Here is a 24,138-nt window from a genome sequence, read left to right on the forward strand (position 1 = left end):
AGTCTTACCCCAAGCAGATTGAGAAGAAAGAAATTGTTCTATGTTGGATATGTTGAGTAGGTTTAACATATTTAGTTTCAGATTTATCCAGTATTAAAACTTGAAAACATTGGGGCAACTTGTGAGAAAATTATCATTTTAAACATAATCTATCTTACTTCTATCTCAAATTTCTTCACATTGTATATTTTTCTTCTTTTTCGAGAGGTCTCCCAGCGGTAGTAATATTGAAAGCCTAGCCCACCCCTCATGGATCTCTCTCAAGGAAATGAGTTTATTTTTAAGGAATCCAGATTTGAGCTATCTGAACTGGACAAAGTTCTTTTATGTCTTTCCTCATAAGTAACCTTTAATATGAGCACCAAAAAGCATGAAGCTGGGAATAACAGTTTTCTTTCTTTCTTTTTTTGAGGAAGATTAGCCCTGAGCTAACATCTACCACCAATCCTCCTCTTTCTGCTGAGGAAGACTGGCCCTGAGCTAACATCCGTGCCCATCTTCCTCTACTTTATATGTGGGACGCCTACCACAGCATGGCTTTTGCCAAGTGGCACCATGTCCACACCCGGGATCCGAACTGGCGAACCCCGGGCCACCGAAGCAGAACGTGCGCACTTAACCGCTGTGCCACTGGACCAGCCCAACAATTTTCTTTTTAAGTCAGTGTTTGGAACTATGTTTTGGGTGCAGGGCATTGGGTATGAGTATTAGAAAGCAAGTTCTCAATTTGTAATGTGTTATTTTTAGAACCTATCATACAGATTATTTTAAGCCACAGAAGAATTCAGAGGCAATAATTTTATGTGACCTTAAGGAAAGTGGGCTAGTATCTCATAGTACGTCTTTTCCATCCCTGATTTCTGGTTCAGGTTTTTCCTCGGCCACCACTAAACAGCTGAGGTGCTCCCTACCTTCTGCCAGCCACCTCAGGAGAGAATTCCTGCCAGGCCAGTGGCGTAGTGGTTAAGTTCGCACGCTCTGCTTCAGCGGCACGGGGTTCGCTGGTTCAGATCCTGGGTGGGGACCTAGCACCACCTGTCAAGCCATGCTAAGGTGGTGTCCCAGATAGAAGAACTAGAAGGATGTACAACTAGGATATACAGCTATGTACTGGGGCTTTAGGGGGGAACAAAAAAGAGGAAGATTGACAACAGATGTTAGCTCAGGGTCAATCTTAAAAAAAAAAAAAATTCCAAAGTCTGGGATAGGACCTGAATGTTTTTTTCTTTTTACCACTGATGTTTTAATTATATCTTATTGTTTATGCATCAGTGAAAAGGTGAAAAATTAAAGAGGCTGAAAAGAGGTCATAACCTGGTGAGGTTGATCCTCTCCAGTAGTGACAGAAGCTGGACAGTTGATTTTATAGTTTGGTTTTATAAGGTTTGTTCTAGAAGAGGCAGGTGGTATCATTGTGGTTTGTATTTAGGGGAGGAAATGACAGAGTTCCAGGTAGGTGTGGTCCTCTTTCTATAATGATTAATGTGCAGCAAAACACGCTTAGCCAAACGTTTCCAGACTCACAAACTAGATTCCGGACTCCTTTCCCACCCCTGAGTGAGCAAAGGACATTTAAATTTTTTCTTTTCCACTGTGATAAGACACATATAATTATATTTTCCTGAGAGTTTGAGTGTAATATTTTTCTTTGTTTCTACAGAAGATTTTTTTAATGTAGCTATTCCATCATGGATGCATGTGAGAAACATTAAATTGTGACTTTTGGGACTTATTAACTTGTATAATTGCCTTTAGGAACCCTAAGAAGAAAGATTTCTAAGTTTGTATCTCACTAACATTATTTTGGCCTGGATATCTGTATTTCTTTATTTTTTTTTAAATTAATTTCATTTGTTTATTTTTAACTTTTTTTTTTTTGAGGAAGATTAGCCCTGAGCCAACATCTGCTGCCAATCCTCCTCTTTTTGCTGAGGAAGACTGGCCCTGAGCTAACATCCGTGCCCATCTTCCTCTACTTTATATGTGAGATGGCTACCACAGCATGGCTTGCCAAGCGGTGCCATGTCAACACCCAGGATCTGAACCAGCAAACCCAGGGCCGTGGAAATGGAAGGTGCGCACTTAACTGCTGTGCCACCGGGCCGGCTCCCTGGATATTTGTATTTCTAGTTCATGAAAAAGAAAAATATCTTTTCAGTCCTAAAGGATTTGACTCCATTGAATCCACTTGTATAGGAAGCCTTTAATACTCCACTAATCAGTTGTACAAGGTCAAATGTCGTGATAGAAATACACAAACTGGCCCAGCCTGATGGCACAGCAGTTAAGTTCATGCATTCTGCTTTGGCGGCCCAGGGTTCACCGGTTCAGATCCTGGGTGCGGACGTGGCACTGCTTGTCAAACCATGCTGTGGCAGGCATCCCACATATAAAGTAGAGGAAGATGGGCACGGATGCTGACTCAGGGCCAGTCTTCCTCAGCAAAAAGAGGAGGATTGGTGGCAGATGTTAGCTCAGGGCTAATCTTCCCCAAAATAAAATAAAAAAAGAAATACACAAACTCCCTTAACTAAAGTACTAGAGAATATTGAAGAGGCAGAGTGGTAGGGGAAAGTGTAGAAAGATTTTGGTCAAATATTAAGCAGAATAACAAGAGCAGCAAGAAGGGGAATGAGTTAAGACGAGACATCTAAAGAGGACTCAGCATTATGAAGTGTCTAGAGGATGCTTCCTGTGTTTACCCGGAATCATGGAAAACATGGCTGCCGTCACTGGCATAGAGACCAGAGTGCGAGGACCTAGTGGCCAGTAGGATGACTGCGTAGGCTGACAATGTTTGAATTCTCCCTGCAGGGGCTTGTCCACACCTTCTCTTGTTTACCTAATACCACAGTCAAAATGCAGCTGATATCAGAAGACAACAGATTTAGATCCCAGATCTGCAGATACTTTGACTTAAGATCAAATAAACTAATTATTCCTGCACTTGAGCAGCTAGGTTTAATCTGAGCTTCAGATAATAGTAAGTTTAGAGCTTGAGTACTTTGAAAATCTGAACATCACCCAAAAGAGAAAAAGCATTGGATTGGGTTGGTGCCAACTCACTGCACAGCTGGAGGCTGCAGTGCTAGAGAACTTGGTGCTTGCAGCACAGAAGGCCACACTGCAGTAGAGGACAGAAGCAAGCCCAGGGCTTACCCTTCCTGCAGAGAGAGGAATTGTTTCTCGTAGCCTGTATGGCTCAGAAATAACTAGCAGAAGAGATGAGAGGGAAAGTGGTGAGATGAGATATCCGTAATTATATAGTCTCTGGAAGAAAAGTCAATTTTAGTGATATGGTAAAGGAGCTTTGAAGATTCTAAAATCTTAAGTTCTACAGTGTTGAAGAAAGAATCATAGAATATAGAGTTGGAAGGAGATTAGATGAAAAATATGGTATTAAAAAGTATTTATTATTGGGGTCTGGCCCAGTAGCTTAGTGGTTAAGTTTGCACACTCGGCTTCTGCGGCCCGGGGTTCGCAGGTTCAGATCCCAGGCGTGGACTTATGTACCACTCATCAAACCATGCTGTGGCAGGCGTCCCACACATAAAGTAGAGAAAGATGGGTATGGATGTTAGTGGATGTATGGATGCAGTCTTCCTCAGCAAAAAGGAGGATTGGCAGCAGATGTTAGCTCAGGGCTAATCTTCCTCAAAAAAAAAAAAAGTATTGATTATTGGTAAAGTTAAGGGGAAAGTAATCAGTATGTATAAAGTCCTATTTGGGAGAGTTGTGGGTAACCTTGACTCCTAAAAGTGTACTAAAAGGTAGAATGGAATTCTTTCCTACTGTGAGATATTCTCACATTTCTAAAATTGAGAAGTTGTGTCCTTGATGTTGAATAAAGAGGCAGGACCTGGAGCAGTATATATAGTGCAGTCCCATTAATTTGAGAAGGGGAGTCTGTGTGCATGCAGGAGGGGCTGGAGAGGGCTCATCAGCTGCTGATGGGGTCACAGCAAGGTGGTGGGAGTCTGCTAGAAGACTCTTGAGTTTTTAATCAGACTTTAGTCTGTTTGTTTAGTCTGTTTTGTTAGTGTTTATTTTGGTAATAAAGAAGTTCTTAATACATGTATAGATATAAAAAAGAAGCTTTTAATATGTCAATATATTTGGCTGCCCAACTCTCAATGAAACAAATTCAGTATTGTTGAATATTTTCCTACTTTCCTGTTATCTCTAAAACATTCGATAAGCTTAGCAAGCATGTGACTTTGGGATAGATACTAGATCTCTGAAAGCCTGTTTTCTCCTCTGTAAAATAACATCTACCTCAGTGGGGTTGTTGTGAAAATTAATGAAAATGTTAGTAAGGTACTTAATGAACAGTACCATTATTACAGAAAAAAATTAGATGTTACAAATCTGTGAAATTCATTTATTCCACCACTGTGCATAGTGCCTGCCAGGAACCAGGCTGAGTGTTGGGGTGAAGATGCAAACATGCCATGGACCAAGCTCTCAAGGGGCTTTCGTCCAGCGGTGGAGCAGGCATGTAAGTGGGCTAAGAGAGTAAGTGCGCACAGGTTACAGGTGCTGTGCAGGGCACAGGGCACGGAGCCAACACTGAGGGGTGGGTGGCAGATTCTGTCCTGAGGGAAGGTGGTGCCATTCTTCTTAATTCACCAGTTAATAAACTTTGCTGTTAGATGACACAAATTGATTACTACAACGCTATATAAATAGTAAAAGCTCTTGATTTATAAATTTCAGAATTGTTTTTGTGGGGCAATAGCTTACCACTGCTCTGCTGTAAGATTCTAACATTTTAGTTTTTAACTAGGATCTAAAAATTTATACTAGGCTCCATCCCAGGAGTATGAAGGGACTGAAGCAGAGAGTTACGGTTTCAAATAAATACAGAAACACTAATCAGAAATCTTCGTCTGATACTTTAGGGGTGATTCTGACACTGAAGAAGAGGAGAACTGGTATTGGACCCACTATTATTAGATCTTAATCCATTAAACCAGATTGGGGAAAAAAAAGCAACCTGTATAAATAAAACTTCATTTGCAGTTTTTACTGACAAGATATTTCTAATAATTCACGTATTCTTACTGAATGATATTACTGAGTAGAAAGTTTTAAATAACTGGGCTATGAGGCATATAAGGTTAAGTTAAAATAGATATAATTCTTTATAATGTTTTCATTATATTTCTGTATTATGGAACGTCATGTTCTTACTAATTCTGATCTTTGTTGCCTGTCTTTTATTCTAAATTAATAGAAGAAAAAAATTAGACCTTGTTTAATTGTGACTTGGAGACTTACTTGGAGTGAGTTTCCTAGCGCCCTATCTGGTTTTTGCCCTTTCCTGGTGGCCTCTAAAATTTGCACTTGCTACAACTTGAACTTGTGTTTTCTTTGGGAACAATATGTTTCTCGTAGTATTCATACTCTATCATCCTTCTAGGATCATCCCTCTAGGTTAGATAGCACTAAGACCAAAATAAGAATTTTTCAAGAAGACTTCTCACCCTGTTAAGAAAAGTTTTTCAAACATGATAGGCTGATTGCACTCCGACTCTTAAAGTGCAAACGAAAGGTTTAGGATTAGAATGACCATAAAACATTTCCAGGAAGAGCTCACGCTAAAAGCACAGAAGTCCCTCCTTTCCTTGGTAAACTACTGTAAAAATTAAAATATGCAGTCCCTGGTGCCAAAGCCCCAGGCCCCCAGAAAGCCTGTTAGGCTACTGACTGAAACCCACTGAAACACCTGTCCTGGAAATAAACAAGAATGCTTCCAGTATTAAGAGCTAGGTTCTTCGGGGCCTCAGATGTTCATTTCAAAGCAGCTTCTGTAATAGCCGCAAGTGCCAAGTTACGTTTGTAAGAGTCTAAAAATTACGTAAATCTGGACTCAGACTACGGTACACTGTAGCCTGAGAGAGAGCTTGTTCAGTCTGAGCTTCACCCTGGCCGTGGATTGGTGCACGGAGAGTGGGTGACACACATCACTCTGGCTGTCAGAACTGGCATCTAGGTGTCTGATAAGATGCAGGGCTGGCTGCTTCATCTAGGGCATATCAAGAATGAGACAGGCAAAACAAACGACTGGAATAGGCTAGAACAGGAAATGTGCAGGAGTGCTGGTGTCCTGAGGCTGGGGTAGTCTGAGGGGCAGAGTCAGCATAATAAGTTCTGGTCCCAGGAGACCGGCAGATGTGCCTTCCCTGGCTCCCTGCGGCTGGTCCTAAGGCAGGAGAGTAAGGCACCTTGCCCTGAGTTCGTGCCTCAGCTAGTTTGGGTTGGTCACAGTGGAGCTGCTAGAAGAGCTGTCTCGGCATTTCTGTTAGGGTGGTGGAGCTCCCAGTCAGAACCAGAGGCAGGCATCTGTTGTAGAAGTAGTTGATATTAAACAGACATATTGTATTGAATATCTCAGTATTGGTTGAAATGTGTCATTCCTGAAGCTTTTTCTGGAAACATGTATGCCGGTTCTGGATTCTAGGCTGGGAGCACGGCAGTGTGAGGGCAGGTGAAGCAGGCCGGAGTGCCGGGAGAGAAGGTAACTCCCGAGGAGCTCGGCTCCGGTGCCTGGCATCCCAGAGGCTGAACTTCGGGCCACTCGATGTTTGCCTGAGCCCGGGGAGAGAACTGCGTGTGCGCAGTCTGTGCAACAGTACGAGGTGACCCTGAGGGGAAGGGTGTGGACTGAGACAAGGACAAATGCGGGACCAGATGCGGAATGGGTTAAAGCCTTCCCTCCCACTGGCGCCTTCCGAAGTCGGCCAGCGCAGCCCTCAGGGGCCGGCCCGGGGTCTCCGGTTGCAGTGGCGGTGGGAGGGAGAGGGCGGGGCGCGGCCCAGCTCCCCTCCCCGGGCGGGCCCTCCTCCAATCGCCGAGAAGAGACCGGCGCCGAGCACACCCCTCCCGACTCTGCAGCAGGACGGCTGGGCCCTCTGCCTGACTCGCTCACTCGAGCTCAGCTCCCCCTCCTGCCATCTTCCGTTGCAAAGCATTTCTGGGAGCTGCATGTGGGTGACGCAGCAGCATTGTTCGCAGGCACAGGAAGCCGCGGCTGAGCTGAAGGGCTCGAGAAGGAGCTCAGCGCACTGCATGCTGCTCCCTCTGGGTTGCCTGAAGGGTTGTAGCCAGACTGCCCTGCCTTATGTACTCTGGGAGATTCCAGAATTTTCAAGTAAATCGGAATTTTCTTAGAGGCGGAAAACCTAACTCCTTCAGCACAACTTCCAATACAGAAAACAAAACAAAGACGCTGGGGAAACTTCAGCCAAGAGCCTCGGCAGCTCCAGAGCGACCAGAAACACAAGGTCAGGCGGGCGGCCACAAACCCTTTCTGGTGTGGGGTGAGCGTAACTGTGGGGACTTTGTCTTGGCAAAGAGGCAGAACTGCCCGGGGCCAGCCCAGGACAATGCTTAGCTGACTCCGTGTTGGGTGAGCGTCACTGCACTTGTTCACAACCTCACCTGGTGGGCTGTGCTTTTGAATTGGGTCACTTGGCTTTTGGGAATCCTTTCCCTTTCTCTTCCCAGACGATGCTGTTCTCTTCCCCTTCCTGTGATGTGTCGGGTGTGGGCTTGTGTTTGAATGTTCTCCCGAATGCCAGGAGCCTAGATAGGCGTCAGCCTTTCCGCACTCCACCCCCGCTCTCCGCTCTGCTCCCTGAGCCCCGTCCCAAACCCCCTCTGGTGAAGGGTGGTGGCTTCTTTATATGGTTTCTTGAAGGGCCTCAGCTGGAGTCTGCCTTTTTTGATGAAAGCAGGGCGTGCTTGGTTGTATGGCCCCAGTGAAATAAGGCTTGGAAGGAAATCTGCATTTCCCTCCACACCCACACAGACCCCAGGAACTGAGTCTGTATGTGTGAAGAACTGCCCCCGCCGCCCCCGTGCAGACACGGTTTCTCCACTCCCCTTCCTATCCCCCACAAAACCTTGCAGGGAGAATTAGACTGGTTCGGGTGAACTGTTAGGCTCCTTTGCTACTCTTAAACAGTCTTTCTGTGCGGTCTGTTTTGCTGAAAGTGGAAAGTCCCTGTTTGTGGACAGCTCAGTGCTCTCAGGCAGAGGAAATGGGCAGAGTCCTACTCCTCGGCAATGCGAAGTGGGGGAGGGGAGCTGTGCACTCCCTAGCACACATTTTGAATGGACCTGAATTTTTCACCCTAGGGAGATTAGGAGCCCGTACCAGAGCCTAGTCCCACGTGGCACCGCACCCCGCCTCTTCACCCCCACACAGTGTGGTGCTAACAGGAGGCTCCAGAAGAGGATGCCATAGCAACTGGAAGTAAATAAAACGCCTGCAAATGAAATCAGTTTTGGGGGAGGGTGAGAGGCATCTGGAGACTTGGCAAAAGGGATCTTTGTGGAGGAGTTTCGTGGGTATGAGTTAAAGGGTCTTTTCTGAGTCCCAACTCTGGGATTTGAAGCCTGATCCTTAGGTAAAGGATGAACATGCTTGGTAGAGAAATGCTTCATGCTTCAGAAAGTCCTGGTCTCTAGACCTAGAGCCCACAGGGTTGTGAGAATGCTTAGTAAAGATGGCCCAGGTATCAGGCATGCTGACCTGTCCAGGATCAAAGTTTAGTTTTTGCTGAAACAGTTAATACCCTGTACACACCAAAGGCAACTGGAAAGGAATCGTGTCCCTTGTCTCTGGATTTGTTCTTTTCCTGTTGCTTTTGCTTTAGGGCTCATGAGGTCAGAGGAAGAGGGATTTCAGGTTTGAGATTCAAAATTTCTGTCTAAAACATAAAACATTTGTTTCAAAATAACACTCAACCAGTGTGATTCACTGAAGTGGCACTTTCTTACTGTAGCGTTGTTCCTCAAGTCGTCCAGACTAGATTGGTTAAAGCCGGGAGAACTATTGCCCCGAAGATTGTTCCTCCCCATTTATAGGAATAAAGGCAAATAATTGACCGAGTGTGTGAGTGTGTGTGTGTAAGAGAGAGAGATTTCAGCTTGAGATTTCTGTAGTCAGCCTTCGAAGAATGGAGCCCTGGGCTGATTGAAGACATTATGACTGTTCTGTTCATATTATTAATTCAGTATCAGCTGATCTTTCTTTTTTGCCACCTTGCTGACATCTGCAAAATGAAGGCAATACTTACTACCCGCTAATATTCACCTGGTATGGAAAAGTAAAGGATCGATAGAAAGTTTACTGTCGTGTATAGAACTGTGTGACAAGTAACGCTTGTCACTACGGGAGCAAGTTGCTTCAGCGTAAGTGTTAACAGTACAGTAAGTACACAGTGCAGGGTTGGGAGCAAAGGTAAATCTGAAGTCTTGATAGTGCCGTACTAGTTCGAGTTTCCTCTTTGGTCTTCGATGTCCTCGTCTTGCAGTGAGTCTCTATGAAGGGGAACTACAGGCAGTTGCCGGCCTGCCCTTGCCCTTGTGCTTGTGGGGACTGAGGCTAAGTCTGGGTGCTGTTGGGAGTGGTTGGCTCTTTGTTCACTGTGCCCTGCTTTTTTTCTGTCTTCTCTCCTATCCTACTCATAGATTTTGCTGGAGGAGCTTGCCAACAGCGATCCCAAGTTAGCCCTCACTGGAGTCCCTATAGTACAGTGGCCAAAAAGGGATAAGGTAAGAAGCTATTCTTCTTGATCTTCAAGCTGCTGAAGCGTTTTGCTGGCTGACCATTACTGTTAAAAGAAGAACCAGAGGCAGACAGCTTTTGGCGCATTAGTATAAACTGACAGAAAATCATTACTCAGTTCTGTTTTGACTCTCAGGTTAGGGTGACTGGCTGTCTTTGGAGGTGACTCTCTTAACAGTACTATCAAACTAGGAGCCCTGCCTCCAGGTTGGGATGCCAAGGTGCACGTTTGTTCATGGGTCAGTTCCTGTCCTGGACCAGTGACTCAGTTATTTTCACAGATATGATTTAAAACTAGTTAAAAATAATTACGTATACATTTAAAAGGCCAGTGTGTTTCTGTGTTAGAGTGAGACCACACTCTCAAGATTCCCCTTAATTTAGACTCTTCAGTTTCGAATTGAAGAGAGAAGAAAGGAGTTACCCGTTAGCTGGTAAATTGTCAGTTATGAATTTTCATGCCTCTTTAATTAGATCCTGTATAATTTTTTCCCATATTGTCCTTCATCAAGGTTATTTATTAAATAAAATAAGTGATAGCATTCTCATCTTAGCTATAAGTCCAGCAAATAAATTAGGCCTTTCTTTGGTGTTCACCAGCTGAAACTTGCAGAGCCATCACATTCCAGGAGTTTTTAGGCAGAATATAAAGGTGCATAGCCAAAAGATGTCTTTAAAGAACCACCTCCTCCTTCCTAGGTGGAGGAGTCCCACTTGGCCTCTGCTTGGCCACGTGGGACTGCCTTAAGACAGTTTTGTCATTTCTGGTCGTTGAGTGTTTTGTGTCAGAAAAGTGTTTAAGGCACAGTGGGAAATTAAAGGAGTAGAAGACATAGTCCTTGTTGTTAAAAAGATCACTAGCAGGGTAAACGTGAGTGCTGAAATTAAAATTGTAGACCCGACAGATTTATCCCACACTTCAGTATTGTTGTAGTGTCTGCTCGGTAGCAGGTTGTATGCTTGGTTTCAGAGTAATAAATAAACAAGACTTGTCTTACCCTCAGACAGTTTACTGTCTTCTAAAGGATTATATTATAAGTAGTGATATTCAGGGTAAGGAAATACTGGAGGGCCCCTGGAGTGACTTTGGTACATAGAAAGCTTTAGGAAGGGGCGAATCTTACAGCTCAACAGAATGAGAGGGATGTGGCTAAAGTAGTAGCCTGGGGATTTGGCACACTTTTTCTGTAAATGTAATATGTAGGTGATAAGTAAAGATAATAAATATTTAAGGTTTTGTGGGCCATAGAGTCTCTGTTGCAACGTCTCAGTTCTGACATTGCACATGAAAGCAGCATGGGGAATACATAAACAAATGAGTGTGGTTGTGTTCCAATAAAATTTTATTTACAAAAACAGGCAGTGGGCAGATTTGCTCAAATGCCATAACTTGCCAAGCCATGTAATCTTGTACCCTCTCGAGTCCTTACAGCTACCTGATATATTTGACCTCACTGCTTTTTCTTTCCAGCTTAAATTCCCCACCCGGCCAAAGGTGCGGGTTCCTACCATCCCCATCACAAAGCCTCACACTATGAAACCAGCTCCACGGTTAACACCTGTGAGGCCAGCTGCTGCCTCCCCCATAGTGTCAGGAGCCAGGCGGAGACGAGTCCGATGTCGAAAATGCAAAGCCTGTGTGCAAGGAGAGTGTGGTGTTTGCCACTACTGCAGGGACATGAAGAAGTTTGGGGGACCTGGTCGCATGAAGCAGTCCTGTGTCCTCCGGCAGTGCTTGGCAGTGAGTGATCTGCTGGGTAAAGAATTTAGGGGAGGGGTGGTGGTGCCAAAGGGACTGAAATACAGATAGTATAGAGTTACAGAGACTTGAGAGGTGGAAAGAAAAATGTTATACTCTCCTTTTGGCTTTCTTCATTTTGTCCCTTTGGGTATGTAGTACTAAAAATGACTTAATTTAATCTTTTGGCCTTATCCGGTTTTCAAATGAGAGGCCAGCATTTAAAGAGCAAATTACTGCCGTCTGTCCCCTCTTTCACTGGATTAGAAAGGAAGAACCTGTGGGGCCAAGGACAGGCCAACTGAAAATAAACTGATCTCTCTTGGTCTCTAGTTCCCAGCTAGTTGATTCTCCCCGTCTTCTTCCTCAGCCATTTTTCCAGCCAAAACCTCTCTTCTCTCCACCCAGTCTCCATGCTCCCTAAGTATTTACTGAAGAATTACAGGAACCAAAACGCCTATCTTCAGTTAAAGGGAAGCTGAAATGATAAAGATCTAAGTCTGTTCTTCTCTTGGTTTCTGTCTTTGTCCTCTTGTAGCCCAGACTGCCTCACTCAGTCACGTGTTCCCTCTGTGGAGAGGTAGACCAAAATGAGGAGACACAGGACTTTGAGAAGAAACTCATGGAATGCTGTATTTGCAATGAGATTGTTCATCCTGGCTGCCTCCAGGTAAGGAGAGGCCTAAGAGGTCCCTGAGGTCTCAGTTGATAGAATGTCTAAAGGTACTGAGTGGAGCAGAGGAGAGTGGGACATCTGTCACAAGAGGCTGCCAGCATCCCTACTGTGGGCCATCTGCTGTGGGTCATGTAGTGGCCTAACATCTGCCCTTGATTCAAGTGTCCATCCTGTGTGTCAGGCACTGTGCCTAGACCCTGAGGATAGACCAGTGCACAAAATCGTCCTGGTTCCTGCCCGCGTGGAGCTTACAGTCTCGCTTCTGGAGGGTGTGTTTGGAGTCCCCAGGCCAACATGGAACTGCCTAATCTGTTTTGGAATGCCTCATGCCTTTAAGTATCTCTGCTACATACTTCATTGTATCTCTGAATGTTAGTTCCTAAAAAATAGTGATTAATAATATTAGCTAACATCTAGTGAGTGCTGAGTCTGTATCAGGCTCATTGCCCACCTGAGGAGCTTTAAAAAAAAGTAACAGGGGCTGGCCCCGTGGCCGAGTGGTTAAGTTGGCACGCTCCGCTGCAGGCGGCCCAGTGTTTCGTTGGTTCGAATCCTGGGGGTGGACATGGCACTGCTCATCAAACCACGCTGAGGCAGCGTCCCACATGCCACAGCTAGAAGGACCCACAACGAAGAATATACAACTATGTACCGGGGGGCTTTGGGGAGAAAAAGGAAACAAATAAAATCTTTAAAAAAAAAAGTAACAATGAAGTTCAGACTGCAGCCTTAGAGGTTGAGTCAGTTCTTCTAGAATGGACCCTGGGCCTGGATGTCTTCAAAAGCTCCTCAGGTGACCCCAGTGTGCATCCGGAGGGGAGAGCCACTGCTGTACCTGCATTCTCTTGCTTAATCTTTAAGACGACCCTGTGAAGTTGGCTCTACCCCATTTCTGCATATTTCTTTAAACCTGAAGGGCATTCGTGGTGATACTTTCCCGTCCTCCCAAAGGTGTCAACTGTGTCATGACTGCCATCTGGCTGACAGTGATTATAAGACACTGTTAGTTGTGAGAAGCAGCCCAATTTCAGAAAGATTCAAATGTGAAAAATGTGCATCTTGGAATCAATAAAATAGGGTATTCTCTCCACAATGATGATAACAGTTAATACAAAGTGTTTACTATATGCCAGGCATTTTTCTAAACACTTTATGTCATACATAATTCATTTAATCCTCACCACAACCTTATAAGATGGGCATTGTTATTCGTCCCTACTTTATGGTTGGGAACACTGTGTTGCAGAGTACAGGCCACTAGTCTCTGAATCTAAGCGGTCATAACTACTATGCCCCACAGTCAGGATCAGACCTGGCACTGTTCCTGTGTGTTCAGTTCCTTTAGCAAAGTGGCACGAGACCCTCAGGAGAATATATGTGTCAGGAGAAGAGACCCCACATTGACCGAGACTCTTGGGAATCTCCTCGTGGAGCCTAACTGATCAAGTAACCAAGAGTGAGGTCGGCCAGTTCCCCAGTGGCTGAGAGTGGGGCCGAATGGCTCTTGGTTTTTATGGACCAATATGGTTAGGAGTGGCTAATTCTTCCAGGTTCTTCCCAAACATGTGACTGTGTTACTGTTTGATAAAGGAGGCTTAAGTGGCAGGATTTTCTTTTTTCTTTTTTTTAATGAGACAGATTTTTAACATCTTTTTTAACGTCTGTTTTAACCCTCCCTGCCTGTAGATGGATGGAGAGGGCTTGCTTAATGAGGAATTGCCAAATTGCTGGGAGTGTCCGAAGTGCTACCAGGAGGACAACGCAGAAAAGGCCCAGGTAAGGGACTATCCAGATCTGTGCACTGTGGGAAGAAAGGAAGCCTAAAGCCTAGGGGATGGCTAACCTTTGCCTTTGCAACTTTGTTTACACAGTTTTTCTGATCCAGGGAGGCTATTTTTTGTTTTGTTTGATATCTTTTTTTTTCCTTTGGTTAATTGTTTTCTTTTGTTTGAGTTTTTAGTGTTTGTTTTTTGTATATTATTGAGTGTATTGTTCCACTTGGGGTCTGCAGATTCCTGAGGTCCTTTTACTCTCTGGGGCCCTAGAGAAAGAGGAACCCCAGCTGGGCTGTTTAAAGAGGGAGACAAGGTGAGCAGGGCTGCTCCTGAGGAATGAAACTCGAGGGCAGGCAGTGACCTGAGGCAGCTGGTAAATACAGTGGTGTGCTGGAGTTTCTAGTTAAGCAGGTTCACATTTTTGTCACCTTCACCTTTGTGGCCTCAAAGAAAGCCCTGCCCCTGTGCCCAAATGTATCCCACAGAGGCAGCCCCTTCCCTAGAGGGGACCGGTGCCATGACGTTGGTCCTGAGCAGCTGCAGTTGCTGGCCCAGTGGTCACCAGTAATGTCAGAGGGCCGAAAGGACTCTGGTTACTTGGGCCGGCAAGACAAGACCTGCTAAGGACACATACAGAGGAGGCAGCTGGCCTGGTGTCAGTCACCCAGGCCTGGGTAGTCTCCTCTAGGTGCACTGTGCAGGAATGGGGACAAGTGTCCTTGCCTTCTTTCTGTTTCTTCCCACTTGAGCAGTGAGCTAGTTGAATTTTCAGTCTAAATATCTTTGAGGGCAAGGATTTCTAGAGTTGATGGGTGCTGAAGTTCTCTGTATCCCACGTTCTTGCACCAGCAGCAGGTTCTTACACTAGCAGCTTTTGTATGTGTCTTCAGTGGTGGTGGTGCTGGTGGGCGCTTGCTTCCCTGCTGTAGCAGATGGTTTGGCAGATGCTGTATTTTAGTATTACTATCTAATGCATTGTAAAAGCCAGCACCCAAAAGGTGGTCATTCTCTTCCAACCATAGTGATCTAAGACTGTAAGGACAAAAGGGAGCATAGGGACATAAAATGTCTCTGTAAGAAAAATCGGAACTACTGCTGTGGTACCTAGTGGAACCTGTTGATTAGGCTTCATCACAGCATAGCCAGGGTGGGCTCCAGGAAGGAACAGGCCACTGGAGAGCAGAAGGGGCATAGGATGAGGTTGTGGTCATTTGTGCATTGTTGGCGTCACCAAAGCTGAACTCCTCATTTTCACCCTGAGCAGACTCCTCTGGGAACCGTGCAGTTCGCCACAGAGGTTCTCCCTCTCTGCCTTCTCTCTCACATGGGCTCGGTCTCCAGGGATGGGGCGGGGTGCTGAGTGGAAGCAGCAGCCTGCGAGAGTCAGGCTCAGGCACTGGCGGAGCCAAAAGTCATGGTGCTTACTGCTGTCAGATCCGGCATCCTAGCTCGAATAGTGCATGTTGGCTGCTTTTCTTCCACCGCCAGCATCTCCTCTTCACCTGAAGCACCTCCTGGGTGAAAGAGCTCATTAGAGACACAACTTAAAATGGTCAGATTGTGTAGGGGTAGAGTTGTGGCCACTTTAAAGGATGTGTTTACCCAGGGAATTATAATCCAGAAATTGGGATGTGAGTTGAATAGGTGGGCAAATGGAATCATGTGGCCCAAATTTGGATCCCACTCTTCTATACTTGGACACAAGCCTTTTTGTCACAGGTAGATTTCCCAAGTGACCTATTTTAAGGATTTTGTTCTGTAATCAGTTTTCTGTAGCACAGACATGAGTTCAGTTGCTGATCCTGGCAGAATCCAGATTATAGGCTCTGAGGAGATGACCACCCTGTGGCACGCAGGTGTCCCTTTCCCCATAGAAAAGCAGTGGTCTGTCTTGCTTCTAGTCCCCTGAGAGCAACAGTGAGGCTCACACTGTAAACTTAGAGGGTTTTGAAGAAAGGAGGCACTGACCTGACTCTTTGGGCCTGTTTTGCAGAAGCGGAAGATGGAAGAGAGTGATGAAGAAGCCGTACAAGCCAAAGTCCTGCGGCCCCTGCGGAGCTGCGACGAGCCCCTCACGCCCCCGCCTCACTCACCCACTTCCATGCTACAGCTCATCCATGACCCGGTGTCCCCCCGGGGTATGGTGACTCGGTCATCCCCTGGGGCTGGCCCCAGCGACCACCACAGTGCCAGCCGCGATGAGCGCTTCAAACGGCGGCAGTTGCTGCGGCTGCAGGCCACAGAGCGCACCATGGTACGGGAAAAGGAGAACAATCCCAGCGGCAAAAAGGAGCTGTCTGAAGTTGAGAAAGCCAAGATCCGGGGATCGTACCTCACTGTCACGCTGCAGAGGCCCACCAAAGAGCTCCACGGGACATCCATTGTGCCCAAGCTGCAGGCCATCACGGCCTCCTCTGCCAACCTTCGCCATTCCCCCCGTGTGCTAGTGCAGCACTGCCCAGCCCGAACCCCCCAGCGTGGGGATGAGGAGGGGCTGGGGGGAGAGGAGGAGGAAGAGGAGGAGGAGGAGGAGGAAGATGACAGTGCAGAGGAGGGGGGTGCAGCCAGGCTGAATGGCCGGGGCAGTTGGGCTCAGGATGGAGACGAAAGCTGGATGCAGCGGGAGGTCTGGATGTCTGTCTTCCGCTACCTCAGCCGCAGAGAACTTTGTGAATGTATGCGAGTGTGCAAGACGTGGTATAAATGGTGAGCAGGGATACAGGGATCAGGAATAGGGGTACGGGAGTAGGTGGCAGGTTTTCCATATGAGAACAGCATGCGTCTTGGCATCTGGAGGCTTGTCAGGTTCTGAAGGCTTGAATCAACCCAGTCTGTTCCCCAGACAGTGGGTCCTATTAAAGGTGTGGCCAGTTGTGCCTGCACGTGTTATCAGGGAGATTTGGCCCTTTACCTCCTCTCCCTGCTCCATACTTTCCCAGCTCTCTTTACTGGGTATAGCAAACTGATTTGGAGGATGGATTTGTACAGTTTGTGCTAAAACTTCAGAGTCATGAGTTTTCTCCCCACGTCAGCTGAACTCAATTTGTTGAGAGCCTGTGATGTGCCAGTCACTCTTCTGGTGCTAGTGACACAGATGACTACAGTTAAGCTGCGGCCTCAATTACCTCTCCATCTAATGAGAGAGATGGACATGTCTTTTCAAAAAAATTGAAGGTGCTCATAATTTCCCACAGTTAATTCTCATCCACTAAATCTGGACCAGAATTCCTTCCTCCAGCGAGCAGAGTCTAGTTTTGAAGCCTCCTGAGACTTAATTTTCCTTCTTAACGAGACCTACCGTTTCCTCTCAAGTTCAACATTAAGACACTTAGGGGAAAGAATCGCTAAAGGTGATGAGCAAAGATTTCCACGGGGCATTGCTTTTTCCTAAGCTCCTGGACCATGGGACATATCCTTTCCATATGGGTCAAACCCTGTTACAGTAGTTCTTACAGTGTAATGCCCAGACCAGTGGCATCACCTGGCACCTTTTTAGAAATCTGGGCTCTCAGGGTCCATTTCAGAACTCCTGAATCAGAACCTCTAGGGGTAGACCAGGCAATGTGTTTAACAGATTCTCTTCCAGGGGATTCTGACATGTGTTTAAGTTTGAGATCCACTGCCCTATTGTAAGTGGCTTGTTTCTGCCATAGAAGTTTCATTTGCCATTGGTGAAATTTTTTCAGTCTTGAAATAAAGACCCCATTCTTCACAAACACAAGTTTATTTCCCAAATCTGAATTAACATGTGATCTACCCAAATTCTCCTAATATTTCTCTTCGTAGGGCTAGTGGGCCTGCCTGGCTCTATCCCTCGGTTTCCGGGCTCAGCCACATAAGACTCCCATTGTGTGCCGTCTCCCCTTCCCCTGCCAGCCAGACTCTGGGCTGGGCTGGGAGGTGGGGGCTGTAAAATATTAAACAGCAGCCTGTATGTTGCAGTGCTGTTTGCGGCCTATGGACTTGCAGATTGCAGTGGAAAGGCAGGCCTCTTCCATTCAGTCCTGCTGTGGTCTGGCTAGAAAATGTAGAGAGAGCACTGAGGCAGAAACCCAAGGGTGGGAGAAGACTCTCCAGGCCTGATAATAAAGAGCCTCTTTTGGCCTGATGCAGTAATGGGCTCTTTCTAGAGCTTAAAGCAGGATGAACTGTGCAAGTGCCAATAGCGCCCTGCTTCTCAGACAGCTGGGAGTGACTGGCAAGGGAGAGAATGGAGGCAAGCCTAGTAGCTTCAAGCAGGCAGAAGTCAAATTTTTTAATGCTCCCTTATATACACTTTGGTGGGAGCCATACCATTTAATGCAAATGAGGGGTTAGAGTATATTGTTTGCTGTGTGTCCCTAATAACCGTGCTATGTTCTCAGCCCACCCAGAGTAAATCAGGGTGAACTGGTCAAGTTATCCACTACTTAACCTCTAGGGTTGCTGTAAAGGACAACCCCTCTTCTGTGAGGCAAAACAATGACAGGCGCAGTCTTTGTGTGCCTGATGAAGAACCTAGGCAGGGTGACCCTCCAGGCGCTCTGCTTTTCCCAGAAGCCTCCAGCAGCCTGTGATGGGAGCTCCTCCGACAAGGAGATCAGGTTATTGACAGCTAGTTCTCTTTCCTTCTGTCACAGGTGCTGCGACAAAAGACTCTGGACAAAAATTGACTTGAGTAGGTGTAAGGCTATTGTACCCCAGGCTCTAAGTGGCATCATCAAGAGGCAGCCAGTTAGCCTCGACCTCAGTTGGACCAACATCTCCAAAAAACAACTGACGTGGCTCGTCAATAGGCTGCCAGGTGAGCAGCCATGCGGCTGTCCTTGCAGGGACGCAGGAGTGGGCAGGAAGCTGGGTGTGGGCAGTGCTGCTCAAAAGTGCTTCAGGGCAGCAGTCCGTGCCATTGTTGCCCTTCTGCTTAGCAAGAGATTCACCTGGGGCCACCTTCACTGCCAGTCCCCAGGGCGCCACTCAACTGGCAGGCCAGTCACTGCACTAGACAACGAAGAGAATGGGATGAGGTGCTAGTGACAGCCCTGCATTCTCTGCATAGCCAGGGAAGAGGGGATTTGAGTAAGTTGTTGCCTGGGTTAGCCCCTTGCTCCCTTCGGCATTTTGAGGTCGTGGAAAGACAGGGAGTCACTCACACTTAGATTGCTCTGGTAGGAACTAAGCAATCAGTTTTGCCACTAAAGCTAGAAGATGTGATAGAGGACACCATAGGAATCTTTGAGCTGAATTACTAGCATAAGGTTAGTACGTAGTCCCTGTCCCCGTTAGACTGGGAATCCATTTCCCTTGGTCAGATCAGCTGGCAGTTGAGGCTTTGGGTGTGCTGACAGAGTGTATTATTGCCTATCTCCGTTTCCTTCCATTGCAGGACTGAAAGACCTCCTCCTGGCGGGCTGTTCCTGGTCTGCAGTCTCTGCCCTCAGCACCTCCAGCTGCCCCCTTCTCAGGACTCTTGATCTTCGGTGGGCAGTAGGAATCAAAGACCCTCAAATTCGGGACTTGCTGACTCCACCGGCTGATAAACCAGGTATGCTCTGGGCCTGACTTCTCTGTGCTTGTCTTGGGGTAGCTTTGTCTTTCAACAGACTTTGTCCTCAGAAGCTAAGGTAGTCCCAGAATGATGCTATGGAAGAACAGAAGAGTGCAAATTGAGAACAGTGATGGACTATGTACAAGTGCAGGTTAACTATTTACAGCCAGATTACCTACAAACAAAGGAGTAAGTCCATTTTGTGGGTCACTGGAGTTTGGGGCCTAGAGAGTATGAGCCTGAGGAAGTCTGGGAAGGCTTCATGGTGGAGGTGGAACATTAAAAGCTGCTTGCATGATATGGTCTAGAAAAGTGTGGGAGTGTGGGAAGGGTAGGAGCATTCCGCACATAACCCTTTTGCTGTGTAAGTGAGGCATAATCTAGCAGCTGGGAAGAAAGAAAATGTGTCTGGTTTCCCAGAAACTGCCCCCATATACTGTTCACTCTCTGCTGTGGGCAATTCTGCTTAAGCCCTGCAAGGGGGCCTGGCCAGCAAGTAGCTAAAGCTGCCTACAGCTTCAGAGCTGGGCTGGAGTTCAGAGTTTTGATCTAGGCTCTTTTCCTACCTATGCAGGTCAGGACAATCGCAGCAAGCTCCGGAATATGACCGACTTCCGGCTAGCAGGCCTTGACATCACAGATGCCACGCTTCGCCTCATCATTCGCCACATGCCCCTCCTATCTCGACTCGACCTCAGTCACTGCAGCCACCTGACAGATCAGTCCTCCAATCTACTCACCGCTGTCGGGTCTTCCACTCGTTACTCCCTCACAGAGCTCAACATGGCAGGTATGCTGCTGTGACGCTACATGACAGACAGCGCCCCATGCCTCCTGGCGGTCCCAACCCTTTCTGGAGCTTGACCAGTAGAACAGAAAGAACTTGGGTCTGTTGACTAAACCGTGTTCACTTGTTTCCTCACATCTGGACAAGGACGTGGATTTCTAGCCTTTCTTAACTGATGGGGGACTGAGGCCTCGAGTAGTTGTCAGGTGCCAGGAGCACAGCCCCCAGCCAGCTGCACTTTTGTCAGCCTTGCAGTGCAGGGACTGAGGCGGCAGGGGACCTTCAGAGACCACAGTGCCAGTGGCACTTGTGGTCTCTAAGGCAGGTAGTCATGGAACAAAGAGGGCTTTTGTGTAGCATTGTAAGGGAAAGCTGGAGAATTGAGCAGCAGTAGTAGGCTCCTATGGCTATGCATACATAGCATTGTCCTCCTTGTCACTTTCCCCACAGGTTGCAATAAATTGACAGACCAGACCCTGATCTACCTACGGCGCATCGCCAACGTCACCTTGATTGACCTTCGAGGATGTAAGCAGATCACTCGAAAAGCCTGCGAGCACTTCATCTCAGACTTGTCCATCAACAGTCTCTACTGCCTGTCTGACGAGAAGCTGATACAGAAGATCAGCTAAGACACACCCAGCCCAGACTGAACAGGAAACCGATCTTCCCTTGACTCCCCAGCCGGGAGAGCCTCTCTCCCCGGACCTGCACGGGCTCTGAGGCCAGCGTCACACTCCTTCTCTGCTCTCCTGTCCCTTGAGCCCTTCCCCTACAGGCAGGGCAGAGAGGGTGGGGGACACCAGGCTTACCTGCCTGCTCCTCTCCCTCCTAAGGAGAAGGGAGTAGCAAACTGATCCGAGGGGAAAGCACAGGCTGTGTGCTGTCAAGGTGCCTGCTCGCTTGCTCGCCCGCCCACTCGCTCGCCTGCCAGGAGGTCAGGCTCTCAGTTTGAGGTGTCTGTGCAACTGTCATCTGCGCTGGGCCCTGGGGCCCTCCTCCCCATCCATGGTCCCCAGCAGTGCCTGGTTCTGAGGAAACTCCCAGGGAAGAAAGCAGCCCTGTCTCCGTGGCCGGGTTCTCCTTGTGGTGTCCAGTGCGTGTCTCTCCTCCTTCACACTCTCCCGGCTTATGCAGGAGGGGCCAGCAGCCCCAGGAATGCCAGACCCATGCAGATCACACTGGTGCTGTTGAGGTGTCTAAAACCTCGTCTGTGTCTGCTCTCCCTCCTCTCCCCTCCCTTTAGCTTGATCCTGTCCAATGCTCGTGGTAGTTCACATAATGAGGTTATCCCACCCTAGACTTCCCCACCATGAGGTCCTTGTTGCACTTATTGGGGTTGAGGCTCTTCAGAGGAGCTGGAACTGTCTACCCCAGAGACACCCCATTTTATTGCTTTCTAGACAGATTCTGAGACAGGCACCATCTCCTTGTTCCCCTCCCTTTTCGCCCTCCTACTGCCCTTTTTCCACATGTTCCTATTCCTGCCTGAATAGGGCTTTCCCAGGATGTGTGTTCTCAGAGGGAGCAGCCTATCTCCTCCAGCTGGGGGGAGCAGAGAGCCGGGCCATGTCCCCACCTGCCTCCCGGCAGGCTCCGGGCCTCCCGTGTAGTATAGCCCCCAGAGCCCAGGCCTGTGTTTAGCCCCAGCGCTCACTCATCTGGCACCTTTTGGGGGGGGGAGGGGTGGGTCCTGCTTAGAAGCCAGTCACCTGCCCTCTGCCTGCAGCCGTGGAAGGGGGTGTGCATGTGCCTCTGTGTGTGTGGCTGAGTGTATTAGGCGTGTGTGTGGAGGGAGGGAGGGGAGCATGGTGTCTCCCACTCCACCGCCCTGTGTCAAGCCCATCAGCTGCCCCCTTTTACTTTGCATTGAACGGCCTGTCCAAAGATCCTCTCTCTAGGGCAGCAGAGAGCTTTTTGCACTTTAAAAAAAAAATAAGGAAAGAAAGAAAGGTCGAATTTCTTTTGGGTCAATATTTAAGTGTGTGAGGAGATGCTCAATAGCAGCAGCCTGTGGCAAGAGCTTATAAACGATAGACGCGGATTTGCACTCTGCTCCCCATCAGTAAGGATAGCGATAGCACAACGTTGCCCCGCCTTCTCGTCCTCCAGCCCCATCCCTTCCTGGCCCCGGTCCGGCAGCCCAGTCAGGCTCTCCTCCTCCGGAAGCCCTACAGGGGAGGGGAAGGAGCCCAGGCACCAGGGGTCTGAGTGTGAGCCACCGAGGAGAGACGCCAGCTGCACCTTTGCCACTTCGAAAGCAATAGAGGCAGAGGGGCCCCCTCTTTGCCACCTAGCCCAGCTTTGACCCTGGCATTGACTGGCTTCCTAAGAGAAAATTGGGTCCTGGGAACGGGTGGCATTGTGTCTGTTTCTTCCAATCTGCTGATTTTCTTGGCTGCGCCTTAAAAGCAGCAGTCTGCTCCCGTGACCCTCTGCCCCTTTCATTGGTCTCCAGGCCCCAGCGACCTGGGGCTGAAACTTTGAGGAAATGCCAGTGACTTATTCCAGAGTGCCTCAGTTAGGGGGACTTCTCTGTAAAGAACCCTGGGTATTGAGCAAAAACCTTATTAATATTATTGTTAATGACCTATAATTGGAAGCTTCCTGCCTTTTTTTGGTTGCTCCTGTGGAAAATACTGAAAAGATTACTTTGTTTTGTTTTGTTGTCTTTTTATAAAAGGGGAGGTGGAGAGACCCCTTCAGAGCAGGGATTGTGCCGGGAGAGTGCCTCTGACTTTGGGACATTTCATCAACAGAAATTTCCAAGCTGATGGTTTGTTTTGGGTTTTGGTTTTTGTTTGTTTTGGGTTTGGAAAAACAAGCATTTTTACCGCGCACGTAAATTGGTCAGCAGAAAAGGGAGCCCAGGAGTGGCGGCAGATGGACCTATGCCCTTGCTGGGTTTTCCTTTTCTCTGGGACTGTGAGGGGGGAAATGGTTTTTAGAGGTGAGGGTTGGTCCATGTGGAGGAAAGGAAAGTCTGGAGACAGAGGAACCCGGGAGTTCCATCGCATTTCCTGCCATCTGCTCTTAGATATGGCCTTGCCAGGAGAGCTGCCCTCCTCAGACCCCAGGACCAGACACCCTGCCTCCATCTTTCCAAGCACCGGGGCGAAAAACCACAAAGGAAAGGAAGAAAATTTATATATATATAATATAAAATCACTTGGTGATTAAAAAAATAACTGCTCCATAAATAAAACTCCTAAAGTCACTATGTTTAAAGGGTTTGGTTGTGTTTTTTGTTTTTCGGAGAAATATTGTAAATATATATTTTTTGTTGCTGATTTAGAGTCAATCTCCAATGTTGTGCTAAAGAATTTAAATTAAATGTAAGCATTAAGGGGACAAGTCATGCTATCTCACTTGACACGCTGGGATGATTCTGGGCCAGGGAAGGAAGGAAGCTAGCTGGACTTTTGTTTTCAAAACGTTCTCCACTATTGGTTTTAGGAAGAGCAAGGACATCTTTTCCTCTGACACGTGGGAATGGGAGATATTTGTGTAATAAAATTTTTAAAAGACAAAAAAAGAAATAGCCTCCAATGGGAAATATTTTGGTTTTTTTTCTTTTCTTTTCTTTTCTTTTTTTTTAATAAAAAGGCTTTAAAAACAGAAACCAAAAACTAAAACCTTTTCTGCCTTGGTGTGTGTGTGCGCGCGTGAGAGACAGGATGAGTCAGAAGGTCATGTGGGCTCTTGTGCCGGAGGCCAAGGCCAGAGGTTGCCTGCTATACACATTTACTACTTTTCTTTCCTCCTTTTTTTTTAATTTCAAAAAGCAGCACTTGCTTCTAGAAACACCACGACATTTTACTCCTTCAGGGTGAACTTTTTAATAGATGTGAACATTTAAATAGGAGGTTACCTGATCCCCTGCCCGCCTCCCCAAAGGCAGTGTTTGAAGGGGTAAGGACCCCTGCCGTGCTCTCCTGAGACCGGGCCTGGGGATTTCTGATCTTGCTGTCCCAGCAGAGCCGGAAGCCAAGGCCAACCCCCATCCCCTAAAGCTGCAGAACAGGCCCCTCGAGGACAGTGCCGCTCCAGGTCCCTGAGCA

At 47.4% G+C, this 24,138-nt stretch overlaps 1 protein-coding gene across 4 annotated transcripts in view; it reads left to right on the plus strand.

The window, feature by feature from the left end:
- Positions 1-23,616, plus strand: part of KDM2A (lysine demethylase 2A) — an 89,673-nt gene extending 66,057 nt beyond the window's left edge. For all 4 annotated transcript variants that reach the window (XM_001497095.7, XM_005598337.4, XM_023654542.2 and 1 more), the window contains 9 exons: positions 9,481-9,564; positions 11,049-11,318; positions 11,854-11,985; positions 13,678-13,767; positions 15,760-16,472; positions 18,386-18,549; positions 19,129-19,287; positions 19,865-20,080; positions 20,528-23,616. In XM_001497095.7, coding sequence (XP_001497145.1) covers positions 9,481-9,564; positions 11,049-11,318; positions 11,854-11,985; positions 13,678-13,767; positions 15,760-16,472; positions 18,386-18,549; positions 19,129-19,287; positions 19,865-20,080; positions 20,528-20,709 — 2,010 coding nt within the window. In that variant the 3' untranslated portion in view covers positions 20,710-23,616. The remainder of the gene's footprint in view (positions 1-9,480; positions 9,565-11,048; positions 11,319-11,853; positions 11,986-13,677; positions 13,768-15,759; positions 16,473-18,385; positions 18,550-19,128; positions 19,288-19,864; positions 20,081-20,527) is intronic.
- The last annotated feature ends 522 nt before the right edge of the window (positions 23,617-24,138 follow it).

This window comes from Equus caballus, chromosome 12 (genome assembly GCF_041296265.1).
Source record: "Equus caballus isolate H_3958 breed thoroughbred chromosome 12, TB-T2T, whole genome shotgun sequence".
NCBI lineage: Eukaryota > Metazoa > Chordata > Mammalia > Perissodactyla > Equidae > Equus > Equus caballus.